General features: G+C 47.0%; 1 protein-coding gene across 2 annotated transcripts in view; it reads left to right on the top strand.

Moving 5' to 3' along the window:
* Positions 1–16829, top strand: part of TTF1 (transcription termination factor 1) — a 262798-nt gene that overhangs the window by 125447 nt on the left and 120522 nt on the right. For both annotated transcript variants that reach the window (XM_069609307.1, XM_069609308.1), the window contains exons 8-9: positions 13987–14224; positions 15022–15111. In XM_069609307.1, the coding sequence (XP_069465408.1) occupies positions 13987–14224; positions 15022–15111 (328 nt within the window). The remainder of the gene's footprint in view (positions 1–13986; positions 14225–15021; positions 15112–16829) is intronic.

Genomic DNA, 16829 nt, shown 5'->3' with positions numbered 1-16829 from the left:
CTAGCAGACAAACTCAGCAGAGACTTCCCCCTGCCCGAAGAGTACGAATGGCAATTGCACGAAGACATCGTCTTAGACATCTTCACGCAATGGGGATTCCCGGAAATAGACCTGTTCGCAACCCTGGAGAACTCACAATGCCAAAGTTACGCCTCCAGGTACCCCCAGAACCAGTCCAAGGGGAACGGTCTGTTGATTCAATGGTCAGGGAAATTTGTTTACGCCTTTCCCCCGACTCCCCTTCTCAACAAAGTGGTGCACAAGATGCACCAGGAGCAGGTTACCATGATACTAGTGGCCCCAATGTGGGCACGGCAACCTTGGTTCGCTCACTTGATGGAGATGTCCCTATCTCCCCCAGTGAAACTTCCCTGCCCGTACAACATGCTGTCACAAGACAAGGGCAGGACACTGCATCCATGCCCTCAGACCATGAACTTAGCAGCCTGGCTCCTGAGATCATAGAATTTGGACATTTACAACTCCCACAGAGATGTATGGACATCCTCAGGGAAGCCAGAAAACCTAATACTCGACACTGCTATTCTAGCAAATGGAAAAGATTCGTTATCTGGTGTAGAGGTACTAGCATCAACCCAGTTGACTGCTCTCCTACTGACATTATTCTATACTTGACCCATTTACTGGATTCAGGTTTAGTATTTAATTCCATTAAAGTCCACCTAGCGGCACTTTCTGCATACACCACTTCCCAACTTAAAGTGTCGTGGTGGAAGATACCAGTTATCAAAGCCTTCATGGAGGGGGTAAAAAGGATACACCCTCCGATAGCTAACCCAGCTCCCGGATGGGACTTAAATGTGGTACTTTCCAGACTCATGGGCCCTCCCTTCGAACCCATGCACAAGGCAACTCTTAAAGATATCACCCTTAAGACTGCTTTCCTAATAGCTATCACCTCCATTAGGAGAGTAAGTGAACTACAGGCTCTTTCTGTACTAGACCCCTTTGTAACAGTTCACAAAAATAAAGTGGTTCTACGCACACACCCAAGGTTTGCACCTAAATTCATCTCGAAATTTCATGTAAACCAAACTATAGAACTACCAACGTTCTTTCAAAACCCTTCCAGCTCGGGAGAAAAAAGTCTGCATACACTAGATGTACGCAGAGCTGTCATGTTCTACATGGAAAGAACCAGACCACTGAGAAAGACTAATCAGTTCTTTGTCTCGGTGGCAGCAGGAAGAGAAGGAGATGCGGTCTCAAAATCCACTATATCTAGATGGATTGTTCAATGCATCACTCTCTGTTACACTCTTGCTAAGAGAGAACTACCCTTCAAGCCAAGAGCACATTCCACTCGAGGCACTGGGGCTTCCATAGCATTCATTGCAAATGTTCCCCTTGAGTCCATCTGCAAAGCGGCTACCTGGAGTTCTGTGCACACCTTTACAAAACACTACTGTCTAGATGCACACTCTAGATCTGACTCCCAGGTGGGACAGGCAGTATTAAGACATCTTTTCTCTACTGTTCCTTCTCATAACCCACCGCCAACTCCGGGTACTGCTCGCTAGTCTATGCACAGCATGTGATTCTAAGCAGATTAACAAACATCAGAAGACAATGCATTACTTACCGTAAAAGCATTTCTGATGGTTGTATCTGCTTAGATTCACATGCGCCCACCCTTCCTCCCCGCTCGGATGGAAGGAACATAGACTTCCTTTATATCTCTCTTTTCTGTACTCACTCACGTCTATAAGGCTCCCTCAGGGCAGAAAAATACAAACAGAGGGACCTCGACGCGTGAGGGATTGTGGGTACAACGCACGTCACTATAGGGATAGTGTTACAGACACGCCTTGTCGACGTCCCCTTTTCGACTACGAAAAACAAAATGCAATACTCCGCAGTGACCACTGGATGTCGGACCTATGCACAGCATGTGAATCTAAGCAGATACAACCATCAGAAATGCTTTTACGGTAAGTAATGCATTGTCATATCTCTAAGAATCGGTTATCTTGGAGTCTGCCAGGCTACACTGGAAATGACACTAGATGCCAATGGCAAGGAACGGGTGCATAAGGGATGTAACACTGTCTCACTTCATTGGAATCTGCAGACAAGGAGTACGAAGATTTGAGTGAGGATGAGGTGGCTAAGTGGTTTCCAAATGTTTTCAGATCCAATGTTGGGTGCTTGAAGGGGTTTATTCACAGGATCATGCTAAAAGAGAATGCTGTTCCATTTGTTGCCAAGCTTAGGCTGGCTTCCATAGCATGTAAGAGAGAAGTGGACTTGGAGATTGACAGAATTTTGAAGGAGAGAGTCCTCGAGAGGACGAAGGCATCAGGATGGGTTAGTCCCATAGTGGTTGTACAAAAGCCCAATGGATCTATAAGGTTATGTATTGATCTCGGACAAGTCAATAAGAGCATTGTGACCGAGAGATTTCCCTTGCCAAAGATTGACTAGATGATTGCAGATTTGAGTGGGGCCAAGGTTTACTTTTCATTACACGTGTTGGATTATGTAAATGTCAGGATGCAGTTTAGTTTGATTTCAGCGATAAGTGTTTTCCAACGAGTAATGCACAATATTTTAGGTTGGCTAGATGGGGTACAATTCTACCAAGATGACATTTTGTTCTTGGGGAAGGACAGAAGTGAACATGACATCAGGTTACGAGTGCTGAAGAAATTGGAAGCGGTTGAAATGACCGTAACCCTTGAGAAATGTAAATTTAGGGTACCGTAAGTGCATTATTTGGGGTACAGTTTGTCTGGGGATGGTGTTCGATCCAAAATGAGCACAGTGAGAGCCATAATGAAAATGCAATCGCCTAGAAACAGAGCTGAAGTGCATTGTTCTTGGGGATGATTGGCATAATATTCAAATTTGTTAAAAATCTTGCTAGTAAGGCAGTGAATATGCAGAGGTTGACCACGAAAAGGTGTGACGTTTTAATTGGATGTGAGATGGGAAGAGGAGTTTGAGAGGGTCAAGGAAGACATTACAAAGACCCCTGTTTTGCAGGGTTTCAGGAACAATGCATGCACCATTGTATTTACCGATGCCTCAGAACTGGGGTTAGGGAGTGGGGGTAGGCAAAGAAAAAAAAAAAACTGGGGTTAGGGAGTGTGCTAATGCGGGAAGATAAAAATGGCTTGCATACCATAACCTATGCCTCTAGGGAACTGAAGGAGGTTGAAAAGCGATATTCTGTAATAGAACAGGAGGCACCTGCTCTGTTGTGGGCAATAACCAAGTCTAGGGTATTCTTGGATGGTAGAGGGTTCACTGTGAGAACAGATCACAACCACTTGGTTGCCAGTTTTAACAAGAAGGGACTTGGCGGGGCCTCAAGTAGAATTGCCAAATGGATAGAACAAGTTAATTAACCCTAGAAACGTTGCTTTGACTAGATGTTCCTCATCTTTGATCTTAGATATCCAGTTTCAGCTGCTTCAGAATTCTTTTTTCAGGAGAGGGTGCTGTGCGCCGATGCAGTCGACTCGATGTCCCTCAAGGGCCTCCGTCTCCAGGATGATGTCATCAAAGGTATATATAGCACGTGCATCGCTGTTGGCTAGAGTTCTGTTTTTCTTACCGTAGAAACTACCTGCATAACCACGGGTTTGACTGTACTATAGCTTTGAAGGAGCAAAAGCTGTAATAGCATGGGAAATTCTACTGTGTGGGTAGGCTGGGAGGGCAATGAGGAATACGTGGGCGGAACATCCAGTTAAAAGAATGTTACCCGGGGCAAGTAACTTGTTCTTCGAATGGATTGTGCCCTCCCACTTATTCCTCATCTTTTATAGACTACCAAAGCAGTGTTTGTTTTGGCGGGGGAGTCAGAATTTAGCTATTAATGGTTTCCATGAACCGATTGAAGGACAGCCTTTCCAAAGCTTCCATCCCGACCGAGGGAAGACTCAAGGCAGTAATGCTTTGTGAACGTGTTTATAGTAGACCACGCAGCTGCCTCACAAATGTTTTTGATCAGGACACCTCTTTGCAGAGCCGTAGAGGCAGCCATGCCCCTGGTGGAATAGACCCGTTAAGTTTTCTGTAGGATTCTTGCCCGCCAGCTTGTAGCATTCTGAAATTGCCAGAATGATCATCTGGATAAGGTCTGTTTAGTCACAGCCTGCCCCAGTTAGTGACCTGTATAGTCTATAAAAAGCTGATAATCAATACGAAGTTTGCATAGCTCAGATATGTAAAAGCTCAGTGCTCTGCGTGGGTACAATCTGTGTAATCTCTCCTCCCCTTTGCCAGGATAAGGTAGAGGGTAGAAAGTGGACAATACAATGTTTTTTCCTACATGAAAATCTGAAATGATTTTAGGTCACAATTAAGGCTCACCCCTCAGGACCACCTTAACCTTGTGGAAAATAGCAAAGGGTGGCATGGATGATAGTGCCTGCAATTCACTCACTCTACGGGCTGAAGTTAATACTACCAAGAGAATGGTTTTAAATGCTAGCCACCTTAACGGACATGAATGTAGAAGTTCAAAGGGTGCACACAGAAGTAATTTGAATACCAGTTTAAGGTCCCAACATGGAACCCGGAAAGGAGATGGGGCAGGGGAAGCACATTGGTGAGTCCATTTTAGAAATTGTGTCAACAGTGGGATTTTGAAATAAGAAGATTCCTCTGACGCGCGCTTAAAGATGGATGGTGCCGCAAAATATCCCTTATTTGTTCCAACCTGGAGCCCCAGATTGGCTAGGTATAGTAGAAAAGATAACACTTCTGGTGTTTTGCATAGTAAAGGGTCTACATTCTTGTCCTTGCACCAGCTGCAGAATTTGTTCCAACTGCAATGGTACAAGGACTTTGTTGCTGGCCTTCTGGCCGAAAGCCAAATCTCCATTACGTCATCTGGGAGGCCGAAAGCCAAATCTCCATTACGTCATCTGGGAGGTCCCAATCCTTGTATCTCAGCCTCTCAGAAACCCTGCGTAAAGGCTGAGTGTCTTGACCTCTGGGTGGAGAACCCAACCCTCCTCTCGCGAGAGAAGGTCCTCTTAGTGGAAGACGTATTGGAGGGCAGATGAACATGTCCAGAAGTTCCGGGTACCATGTTCTCCTGGCCCAATCCGGGGCAATTAGGATCATTGTTTCCCGAACTTCCTCAATCTCCTGATCACGTGAGGAATTACTGGCACTGGAGGAAACTCATACAGGAGTGGAAATTCCCAGTCCACCACGAACATGTCTCCTAGGGCTCCTCTTGGAGGAAATTCCCTGGAGCAGTACAGTTCGCACTTCCGCTTGACACTGGTCATGAACAGATCCACTTGAGGGGTTCCCCAAAGGGTGAAGATCTCTTGAAGGACTTCTTGAGCTGGTTCCCACTCGTGGGAGACTGTGCTCTGCCTGCTCAGAGAATCCGCCTCCGTGTTCTCCTGTCTGGCTAGGTGAACTGCTGATAGATTCCTTCTTAAATTTCCCAGAACCAGAGCTGCATTGCCCTTCTGCACAGTGGTAGTGGCCCTTCACCACCTCTCTTGTTCGGATAGTACATGACCACTGTGATGTCAGTCATTATCGGGACATTCTTTCCCCGTACAGAGGGCAGAAAGGCCTTCAGTGCAAGTCTGATTGCCCTTGGCTCTAAAAGATTGATGGGTAGTTTGCACTCCGATGGAGATCAACGACGGCTGATTGTCAGATCGTTGGCGTGGGCTCGCCACCCGGTGAGTGAGACGTCCGTCACTGTTATCTCCAACCATGGTTGCCAAAAAGCTTTTCCCTTCAGAATGTTGTCCGCGCAGGCCCACCACAGGATATCCTGTGCGACCCTTCTTGGGACCTGAAGTAGGTCGGACATGTTTCGCAAGAATTGTGACACGTGTGTTCTGAGAGCCCATTTAAGGGATCTCCTTCTCGGGCGATCCTCTGGCACCAGAATAATGCAGGATGCCATGAGGCAGAGAAACCTCAAAAAATCGAAGGCCCGGGAGATGGTGGGCACTCTGAAATTTGGAGACCATCTGCAGAATGTCTTGAGCCCTCACCTCGGGTGGCTAGCACTTTAGCCCCAAATAACTGAAGCATTTGAGAAGGTGTCATATGGGACTTCTTGTAATTGAGGGAGAAGCCCAGTCTGTGAAGAGTGGCAGGCGACGTTTAGATGATCCACGCCTTGTTCAGGAGAACGCTCCCTGATCAGCCAATCGTCCAGGTAGGGGTAGACGTGAATCCTCCCTCTCCTGAAACTCGCTGCCACCACCGTCATTAACTTGGTGAAAACCCTTGGGGCGGCGGTCAGCCCGAAAGGCAGAACTCGAAACTTATAATGAGAACCGCCAACGACAAACCTCAGGTACTGTCTGTGCTTGTGATGGATTGACACATGAAAGTGAGCATCCTGAAGGTCAAATGACACCATCCAATCTTGGAGTTGGAGGGCCTGAAGGATCTGAGAAAGAGTGACCATCTTGAATTTGTCCTTCATGAGGAACTTGTTCAAGTATCTCAAGTCCAAGATGGGTCTCGGCCCTTCTTGGGTATTAGGAAATATGGAGAGTAGCATCTCTTGTTCCTCTACGCTACAGGCACCGGTTCTATAGAGCCTTTCTCTAGCAGGGTCAACATTTCCTGCCCAAGGAGTGGATCTGGAACCCTCAAAGTGGCTCTCCAGTGGATGGTTCTGAGGTCTTTGAATAAAGGGAAGACGGTAACCTTGGGCTGTGGTTTTCAATGCCCAAGCATCCGAAGTAATGTCTCGCCATTCTTTCAGATGCTGAGACAGTCTGCCTCCCACTGGGGTTTCGTGACTCGAGACTTCAGAGGTTTTGAGACGCCTCTTTGACCAGCCATTCCTTTCGTTCTTCCAACTGATGAATAGTAGCGAAAGGACCTACCCCTCCAAGAAGGTTCACTGGGGCGAAAAGGCTGAGGCTGCCTCATGGCAGCACCTAGAGACTTGGCTGCCACCTTTTAAGGTCTACAGCTTCTCAAGGCTTTCGTCAGCCTTGTTGCCAAAAAGGTGAGACCCGTCAAAAGGCATGTTAAGTAGTTTGGACTGCACAACCGACGCAAATCCCGAGTTTCTCAACCATGCAAATCTGCGTATTACGGTGCTAGTTGCCATGGCTCTGCTGATGCTGTCACAGAATCCAGACCCGACTGAAGAGACTTGCACATGGCTTATTTGCCGTCTCTAACAATAGCCAAGAATCAGTCTCTTTCCTCCCCCTCGGGAATGTGCTCCGCCGCCATACAAATACAGTCCCATAGAGTGAGTGAGTGAGAATTTTGTTAAGGCACATGTGGAGTTGGCTGATGTAAGAGCCATGCTCCCTGCAGATACTTTCCTTGCTCATGCATCTACTCTCTTGTCCTCCCTATCTGGAGGGATGGTAGGATAAGCAGCCTGCTTCGAAGTTGCTGTAGCTGCCTGCACCTCCAGACTTTCTGGAGTTGGGTGTTTTGATAGGTAGTTGGGGTCACTACTAGATAGGCGGTACTTTCTAGTCGGGTTTTTGTTTACTGCCGGATTAGACTCTGGTGTTTCCCAATTTGCCGCCACCCTTTTTTGATGAGCGATGTGAAATTGTAGTCTACAAACTTAGACATGAACTGTCTATGTGAAGCATCTGCATGCTCACCAGCATCAGGCCTACCAAATTCAAGCTCTGGTGAAGTGTCGAAGATGACGACCTGTGGTGCCTCTTTTTCGATTTTCTCGATGTTAGGCAGAAACCTGTGCAGTTCCCTCTGAGACCACTGCAAAAGATTTAAGACTACAGGTGTTTGGCAGTAAACCCACTTGGTAGCAGTCTGTACCACACAGATTCACTTGGTAGCTGTGGCTGAGCGGTCAGACTTCCCTCAAGAAGAGTTAGGCAGTATACAGAGTATTCCCAATAGGTCAAAAGAACACAGTAGAACAAGTAAACACTGACCAGAGCTTGGTGTAAAAGAGATATAATTTATTTAAAACCACATCTAGTAAAACACACAGGCACTAATGTTAAGCAGTTCAAAAACACGGTCACTAAAAGATATACACTCCTTTAAAAGAATATTAGACAACTCTTAAGTAAAGCCCCACTTATTTTCAGACAGCGGTGAGCGCTTAATGCAGATGGCACTCTAATAATTCGTTTTTAAAAAGGGAGGGAAAAGCAGACCTAAATTGAAACAGATCCCAACACTTTCCCAATTGAAACAACAAGAGAGGAAGGCAAAGTAAAACCGTGAAGTTAGAGTTCAGAAGGCCGGATCCACTTTAAGAGGATCAGAACGAAATGTGTCCAAGGTCACACGGTTGCAGTGCACAAAAGTCTTGAAAAGGTTCAAAAAGAGTTGGACCAAAGAAAGGGACCAGTTGGATGGTCAAGGCGGCCAGCCCAGTCCAGAAGGTTAAGGGATTATTACCTTGTAGCAATCTTTAGAAAGGGAGGCCTGGCAGACACGGTACCTTAAAGTGGTGAGAATACTCCAGCAGGGGCAGTTGTTCCTGGCAGTGGATGCAAGTCAGTGCTTCGTCCGGGGGAAGAGAGGATCTCGTCGCGGAGGAAGACAGGAGTCCGTTGCACTGCCAGGGAAGAAACCAGCCGCGGAGTTCTCAGGTAAAAGGAGCGGTCCTTTTATTCGCGGTCCAGTGGTAAGTGGCTATCCGGTTGCCGGGGTGCTTGGCACGGGCAATTCGAACTACAAGACGTCCTGGGATGCGAGGAAAAGAAGGTAAACTGGTTGTGCCCACCAGTCGGGGGAAGAAGCCTCTCCAGCCGGGAGATCTTCTCTGTCGTCGGGAAGTGGTGAGTCGGTTCCGCAGGGCTCCACTGGGGGTGTCGTCGTGGTAGGTCGGCTCAGCTTCTCCCTCGTCGGATTCTCAGGTCCTGTGGCGACTTCTAAAATTTCAGTCCCAAAAGCCCTGCTTTTATGCAGCACACCCCCATTCACTCAGCCTAGCTGTCAATCAAACATGCTAAGTGGTGAGCCGGCCGGCTCACCACTCGGGCCAATCACACAAGAGTGCGACTTGAGTTACCAAGGTAACTCAGTCCAGGGTGCCTAAACCTCCTCCCACACCCCCTGTGGTACCCAGACAGAGTGGCACCACTTTTGGAGGCTTCTGTGGAGAAGCCCGCCAAAAAGTGGAACAAAGGGCTCGACTTGGGTTGGAGTCACAGAAGAGAACACAAACGCCATTTTAGAATCGAGTCCTGGCAAAAAATACCAACCGGCGAATTAATATTAAATAAATAAACCAGCGGTATGTTCGAGGCTATGAGAATTAAATAATTAATGTTGGTAGCCTCGAACAATGGGAAAATCCCATAGGGATATATTCGCGGTCAAATATAAAAAGTAGTATCCACTGCCACCAGCCAAAACTCGATCAGGGGGGGCGGAGACGTGCCCCCTCGACTAACAGACCCCGGGGCAATCGAAATCGCCCCGACCAGAATGTCCACAATATGATGGTTTGTACCGGTTTCTGTTAATAATTTGGGACTAGTAAAGCCAATGGTGATTTTACATGCCCTGGGAGACAGTAGTCAGTCCCAGGGTATGGAGTCTATGGTGGGGTGTCACTATGACACCCCTGTGTCACTGAGCGGAGGGTGCTGTGCAACACACATAGAAAAAACACATGAGACCCTATGGGGTAAAGGACCCCATAGCCCATAAAACACAAACAGTCAAAGGAACACCATAATCATGTCCAAGAGTGGGAGAAAGAGTCTCACTCTTGGCAGGAGAAAAAAACAAACTCCAGAAATCCAGCAAAGCTGCTGGGGGACTCACTGGGTTAGGAAATTCAGCCTAAAGAGGGAATTCTCCCTAACATTCGACGATGAGTGGTGGGTGCCACTCCTCGATCTGGATCTTTTAACCTTCTTCCTTCGAGGAGAGTCGCCTCTCAGCTTGTCCAAAGAAGATTTCTTTTAGTCTGTGTAGTCGATGGGTTTTTTACCTACCGCCAATTTCCCCTTTTGCTCCGTCAGAGCCTTTCTGGTCACAGACTGGCATGTGTAGCATGCCGAGGTCTTGTTCTCCAAACGGAGACACCACAGACATAACCGATGTGGGTTGGTTATCGACATCTTGGAGTCGCAGTCCCGACACTTCTTGAAACTGGTCTTCGGGTAGTAGGTTTCGAGGAAGAAGACATTTTAGCGTTAATAGAACAAAAGAAGCGCGCCGTAGTTTCTCGAAGCGTAAGCTTATTCAGAAAAACTGAACTGAAGCCAACAGGCACTGCGTGTGGTATATATACCTTCGATGACATCCTCGAGATGGAGGCCCGCGAGGGACATTGAGTCGACTGCATCGAAGCACTGCGCCCTTGGCCGAAATTCCTTTTATGAAGCAGTTGAAGCTGGATATCGAATATCAAAGATGAGGAATACGTGGGCGGACACAATCAATTCAAAATAAGGTTACAAGGTCTAGAGGTTGTGGTTGAGCATGTTAATGGGAAGCATAATGTTGTAGCTGATACATTGTCCAGGCATCCCATTGTTGAAAATTATTAACTCTATTTCCTGTCGGGTGATGGGATTAAGGACATTTGTGTTGGAGGAGCCATTGCTTGAAAGAGACTGGCGTGAAGCGTGTAATAATGACCTCAATCAAGCAGTAAAGAGGTTGGTAGAAACCTGATGGAGGTTGAGCTATGTTCAAGATTTGAGTGATCAACTTGAGGAATTCAGGAAGGTTAAGGAAGAATGGTGTGTCGGATGGTTTGGTGTGCCAGGGTCAGAGATTGTCCGTCCCAGTGGGGATGGTAGACTAGAAAAGGTGGTGGACATTTGTCATAATGCGCACATGGGAGTCTGTAGAACCAAAGGTCTCCGTAAAAATTGATTTTGGTGGCCTAGCACAGACAGGTTTGTTGAGATGGGGATCAAGGAATGTGATGAGTTTAATAGCAGTGACAATGTTTTGGGGCCAAGGACCCCACCAATGATGGGACCAGAGACAGCCAGAGTTCCGCAGGACACTAATGCCGTTCATTTATGGGGACCCCTGAACTTTTGCAGTAGTAGGAACTCTGTCATAGTGGTCATGGGCCTGCTCAGTAAGTGGCCAGAAGTAGGGGTGATCAGGGACATCCCATCAAAGAATGTAATAACCTTTCCAGAAGGGATTTTTTGGAGAGACGGTTGGCTGACCCATTTGGTTAGCGACAATGGTCCACAATTAGTTTCAAAGGAGTTTCAGAGTTGGCTGGGGGAGAGTGGCATTAAGCATAAGATGCTGTCCCTTTATCACCTGCAGAGCAATGTGTGTGGGAAGGTTTTAACAGAACTGTAATGGATGGCATCCACTTGTCAGTGCGATCTGGTGGAGACTGGCAGAAGCAGTTGCTTTGGAGGATGTTCCAGTACAGGAGCACACCTCATCCAGTAAGTGGTGTCTCCGATGAGTTGATGAGGGGTCTTAAGCTCAACACATTGTTGGTCCCAGGATGGATGGATCACTCCAAGTTAGTTGAAGTGAATGTGTGTCTAATTCATAACAAAATGGATTGTGTGGAGAGAGATCTAAAAAAGGTTTAATTTAAAGCATGGAAGTAGTGGGTTGGTGAGATTAAAAAGAGGCGTTGAGGTAAAGATTAGACTTCCAAGATGGAGTATCAAGACTGTGGAAGGACTGTGGCAATGCGGTTCAGTTGGAAAGAGGTAAGGTGTGGAATAAGGAGCAAATTGCAAAAAGATCATAGCTCCCGCACGGTGTCCAGTCATTTGGTCAACTGAAAACTGGTCGAATGACATTTGGTCGACGCAATTTGGTCGAAAACCAAATGGTCAAATTTTTTATTTATATATTTATTTTTCGGGTTTTCATTTTTTAAAAAAAGGGGTTTTTAGAGAAAAAAAGAGGGTTGGGGGGGCCCCCAAAAAAATAAAAAAAAGGGGTGAAAATAAAAAATAAAATAAATTCGACCATTTGGTTTTCAACCAAATTGGTTCGACCATTTGTCTGGTCGACCAATTTTTTTCGACCAAATGTCTGGTAACCCTCCCACACAGCTGCTTAGGCATCTTGCTTCCCACCACATGGTCAGTTTCCTACCCCGACGTTGTTCGTTAACATGCCTTGTTTTACAGGTACATCTGTAATTGTATAATGTTAATTAACTCGTTTTCTTCATGTGCTCAGATTATAACTTCCTAATCAATCTCAATTCATTTGAAGGGAGGGTAGTGTTATATATTGTACATAGTTAATGGGTTAACACTGTACATAGTTGCTTCACTTCTGCATCAGCTGGTGATGTCCTAGAGAACCCCATGATGTCTGAGCAGCCTAAAGAATGTTATGATTGAAAAGAGTTTGGTTGGTAGCTGCTCAGGGATAAGGAAGGCTACAGCCCTGTAACGCTTATATTTGGATGTCTCCCTTCTCCAGCCTTCCTCAGGATTCTTATTCAGTTCATCAACTGTTGGGGGAATGTCTCCCTTAGCCATCCTTCCTCTGGTTTATGACACGGTTCAGCAATGGGTGGAGGGGGATGTCTCCCTTTCTCAGGCTTCTTCTCCGTCTCTGGGGTTCCCAGGCCCTGGTTGGCAGACCTGGTTCCCTTCTGCTACCAGGTACTGCAAGGATGAACAGTGGTTTGGATGCTCCTCCAAACTATGGTGGGTCCCTGACCATGGTTGACAGACCTGGTTCCCTTCAGGTCTTATTCTCAAACACAAACTTGGTTTACTCGCCTGCCAAGTTCTGGGTTCTTAATGTCCTGTAGGGGCTATCTATCCTCTTTCACCCACTTTCCATGCACTGTTGTGTTTAGAGTTCATTTTACCCTCTGGGGACCCCCAACCATAGGCTCAGCCACCCAACTACCTTCAGGGTCTTGGCTGCTGCCATGTGGTCGGTCGCAGGCTTCCCCGTGTCTTCTATTGGCTCTCTGGTGCTGTGGAGAGCTCTCTGGCATACTGCAGAATCTCTGCGGCTTATGTTCCTGTTCGGTGTGTCTCTCCCAGCCGGATCGCATGAACCTGCAGTCCTGTGCTGCTGGTGCTCTCCCCAGCCAACTTCTCGATCTCTTGCTGTGTCCCCTGGACACCCATGTTTCTCGCCTTCCAGCGCTCTGGTCTCCTCCTGCTGTTCTCTGCAGTAAGCGTCTACCACACTCTCTGTTCCTCCAGGGAGGATCTGACACTCGGGTGAGTCTGTGAGTTTTTATGTCGGTATCCAGTAAGGTCTGTAGTTGGAGACTAGACCATTCATGCAAGTTCATCTGATGGAGCCCTGTGGATACACACCTCTTCCTCATCAGTGTCTTGGCCTGGGTATTCCTGACGGTTACCTCCTAATCTTCCTCCTCTCACTCCTTTCCACTTCTTGGTTCTTTAGAGGTACATGGGACAGGAGGGTGGGGATGGAGGATGGCAGTGAAGGAGAGGTTTATGTGTTATCCACCAGACATGTAAAGATTAGTTTTACTGGGTTGCTTCTTGTTTTCAACTTTTTACTTCACTGTATTCTGTGAGTTTGGCTCCCTACATCATGCGCATTAGAGTTGCAAGTAGAAATGGACTCGATGGGAACCTCTCAAGACAGTGGGTCTCGAGAGAAGAGTAAGGGTCTGGCTGTTTTGTGATCCATTTCCCTAGAGCTTGCAGAAGCCACGAAGCCTGAATGACCCAGTGATTGTGTGAATGAGAAATTGTGCACAAGAGTGCATAAGGACGTTGTAGATGTGAAGGTAACACAGTGCATTTACCATAGGTTCAGTCTCGCTATAGAAGAAAAGAATTATACACAGCTACATGCCCAGAAGAAGTGCATAGGAACTTGATGTCAAAGTAACCTGCACCCCACCTCTTTTAAAGCGGTTTTGATTGCACCATGCCTTTTGAGCAAATGTCTTGTTACTGGTTCACAAAAGCCCTTAAACTGATTGTATGTTCAATGGAGCAGTGCCCTTTCCTTGTAGCCAGGAGTGTGGTGCCAGCAGTTTTTCCTTTTGGGTGGGAGTGAGAGGATGGGCAGCCTGATAAACAGGAACACTTACTTTCATATTTGTCCTAGCTTCAAATGTCGGAACCTGGAGCAAGGCAGAGAGAAGGCGGCTGGTCCAGGCAGTGATGGATTTATTCATTGGCTCCCGGTCTCCCGAAGAGCTGGAAAAGATGCAGTCTGCGGTAGCCGAAAGCACCACTGGAGAGATTCCCTTGCTAGTGCGGGAGCAGCTCTACAAAGGCATCTCCTGGGTTGAGGTGGAAGCCAAAGTCGGAACCAGGAACTGGATGCAGTGCAAGCTCAAATGGTAATTAGCAGGTCATTGCAATATTTGCTTTTTTCTGTAACCTAGCATTCAATACACATACTAATAATTCACTTTAGATTTGTGCTGCTCCTTTGAGGCAAAGATTAATATGGCAGCAGGGTAAGGCTCTTCTGATTTCTGTCTGACTTGTGGACAATGCAGATGGCTTTCAGAATTGTATCCATTGCTCCATTGAGCACCTACACAACACTGACCTTAGGGCTATAACTTTGTCCCTCATCAATGTCTTAAGATATCACCTACAATAATATCACGTGTGTTTATAGCGCTATATGCTGGATTCCTCTTGCTTAGGACTGAAATGATGGGGGTTGTTACTGAACTCAGTGATGCTCAATTTATTGAAATTGGAAGGCTGAAGAGTTGTTTCCCTGCCAGTATTTGCCATTGTGACTACTGGTCATTGCTATCTGTTGTAATTCCTCACATGGTGTACTTCCATTCAATTTATCCCTACTGAAAGTAGCCCCCTCACACAATTCAAGTTGATCTCTTCATATGCAGAGGCAGCTAGATGGTAGTTTTGCAGGGGAAACTTGGACGCTGGGATCATGAGCCTTCCAACGCGCACTCCCCTTTGGCACTGGCCATTCCAGCACTGCACCACTGTTACATTGGTGGATATTCCCCCGTCGTTAGATTCCAGAGAGTGGTCTGAAGTCTGCTTCTTGTGCAGTAACGGTGAGGCCAACACGTCAAGGCTGATGTACAGGATCCTTGGGGTCCCCTGTGATTTAGTAACTAACATATTTCCATTCCTTTTTTTTCCTATCCAGGAACACAATCCTAACCAAGAGGATGACTAGAGGTGTGAAGGTGTACAATGGACTAAGTGCCCTGCAGGCAAAGATCCGACTCATCCAGAGGTGATTCCCATTTTTTCTTTTTTAAAACAAGACTTTATTTGTTTTTCAAGTCATAACACTCGCTGGCACAGACTGGAATTGAATCAACATAGTTCAAGTAATGACTTTTTATAACTACCCCCCAGCCCCTTCCCCTTCCAAGAGTAGTCAAATTCTACTTCAATGCTTCAGTACAGTATGTGCAGCTATACAGATGACAACCAAAGATAAGAAGGGCCGGACCCTAGTGATGCACAGTCAAGGTGGGTCTATTAAGAGTGCATTGAAATCTTTTTTCATATGCCACAGAAATGGTCTCCACACAGTCATGAAAGTCCTCAAGGCGCCCTTAATCTTGGCCGACAGTTTCCCCATGGCCATAATGTTCCAGACTTGGTCCAACCACAAATCCAACGTTGGAGCCTCTGAGTTCCTCCAACAATCAAGAATACAGAGTGAGGCCGCCACCAAGAGGTCGACCAACAATCTTAAATCGGCTGAGGTACATTTCTGGTTTAATGTTCCAGTGAGACCCAGGATACACACCACAGTGACGCTCGGGATGGCCACTTGCAAAATGTCTTTCATTCGAGATCTCACTGCAAGCCGAAAGTCTAGTATTTTTAGGCCACCCCATAGGAAATGCAAGAGCGTGCCCTGCACCCTCTCCAGCACCTCTTATCATTGTTTTCATTAATGTGGTGCAGCCGGGACGAGGTGCTACACCACCCAGTAAGGACTTTGTTTCTGATCTGCAGATGCAGGCAGAGTGAAACTCTGCTCCCACTATATATCTTTACCCAGGCCTCCAGCAGGACAGCAACCCCCAAGTTCCCGCTCCCATCCCATACAGTAGGATAGTTGTTCGAGATTTTTAGACGAGCAGACCACTTTGTAAAGCTTAGAAATGGGACCCTTTGCATCTGCACCTTCCTGGAACACCAGCTCCAACTGTGTGAGTTCCCTTGTTGCCCCCTTCACATTAACAGGGTGGAGGACCCAATGTCTCGCCTGTTCATACCAAAATCGATTGGTCTCCACCAGATCCCCCATCTCCTTGCAGTCCTCAAAGGTGCAGATGGCTACCTTTCCAAAATGATCTCCTCTTTTGCTTATCCACCTCTCTGCCCACCGCCGTAACCCTCTATCTACCTTTCCAGGGGCCAAGTCCTCATTATTGTAGTGTACGGGGAGGGACACGTGACCTCCCCTGATAAGTGTCCCATGCCTCAAGAGACGCCCTCGTGATGGGGGTTCATGTAGAGCCTCTCAACCCGCCCATGATGGGGAAGCCAGGGCTGCGGCCAAAGGTGTTGTCCCGCCACTGCTTGTTCCATATTCACCCAGTGTTTCCCTGGATCCCTTGGCACCCAATCAAGGTGGGTCACATTTGAGATGCCCTGTAGTAATTCCAAAGCCTGGAGAATGCTAACCCGCTCTGGTTCTTGGCTGCATATTGTTGACCCTTGGGGATCCCCTGTCCCACAAAAACTGTACCAACATGGCGTCCCACTTATCGATCGCTTTCCTGGCATCGGGGATGAGAATCGACAAACATGTATAGAAATATCTGGAGGAAATTCATTTTTATCACGCCCGTTCCGCCAAACCAGGATAGCCTTAAAGCTCCCCAGCATTTCAAGGCCTTCTTAATAGCCCTTACAAGGGGTGGATAATTAGCCCCAAACAGGTCTCCGATTTTGTTAGGTTCACAAATAACTAATCTTTTTGGCCAACCA

This window comes from Ambystoma mexicanum, chromosome 8, assembly GCF_040938575.1.
Source record: "Ambystoma mexicanum isolate Mex_15411 chromosome 8, UKY_AmexF1_1, whole genome shotgun sequence".
Taxonomy (NCBI): Eukaryota; Metazoa; Chordata; class Amphibia; order Caudata; family Ambystomatidae; genus Ambystoma; species Ambystoma mexicanum.
Note: the sequence above shows the minus strand (reverse complement) of the source record. Positions and strands in the feature narration are given on the sequence as shown.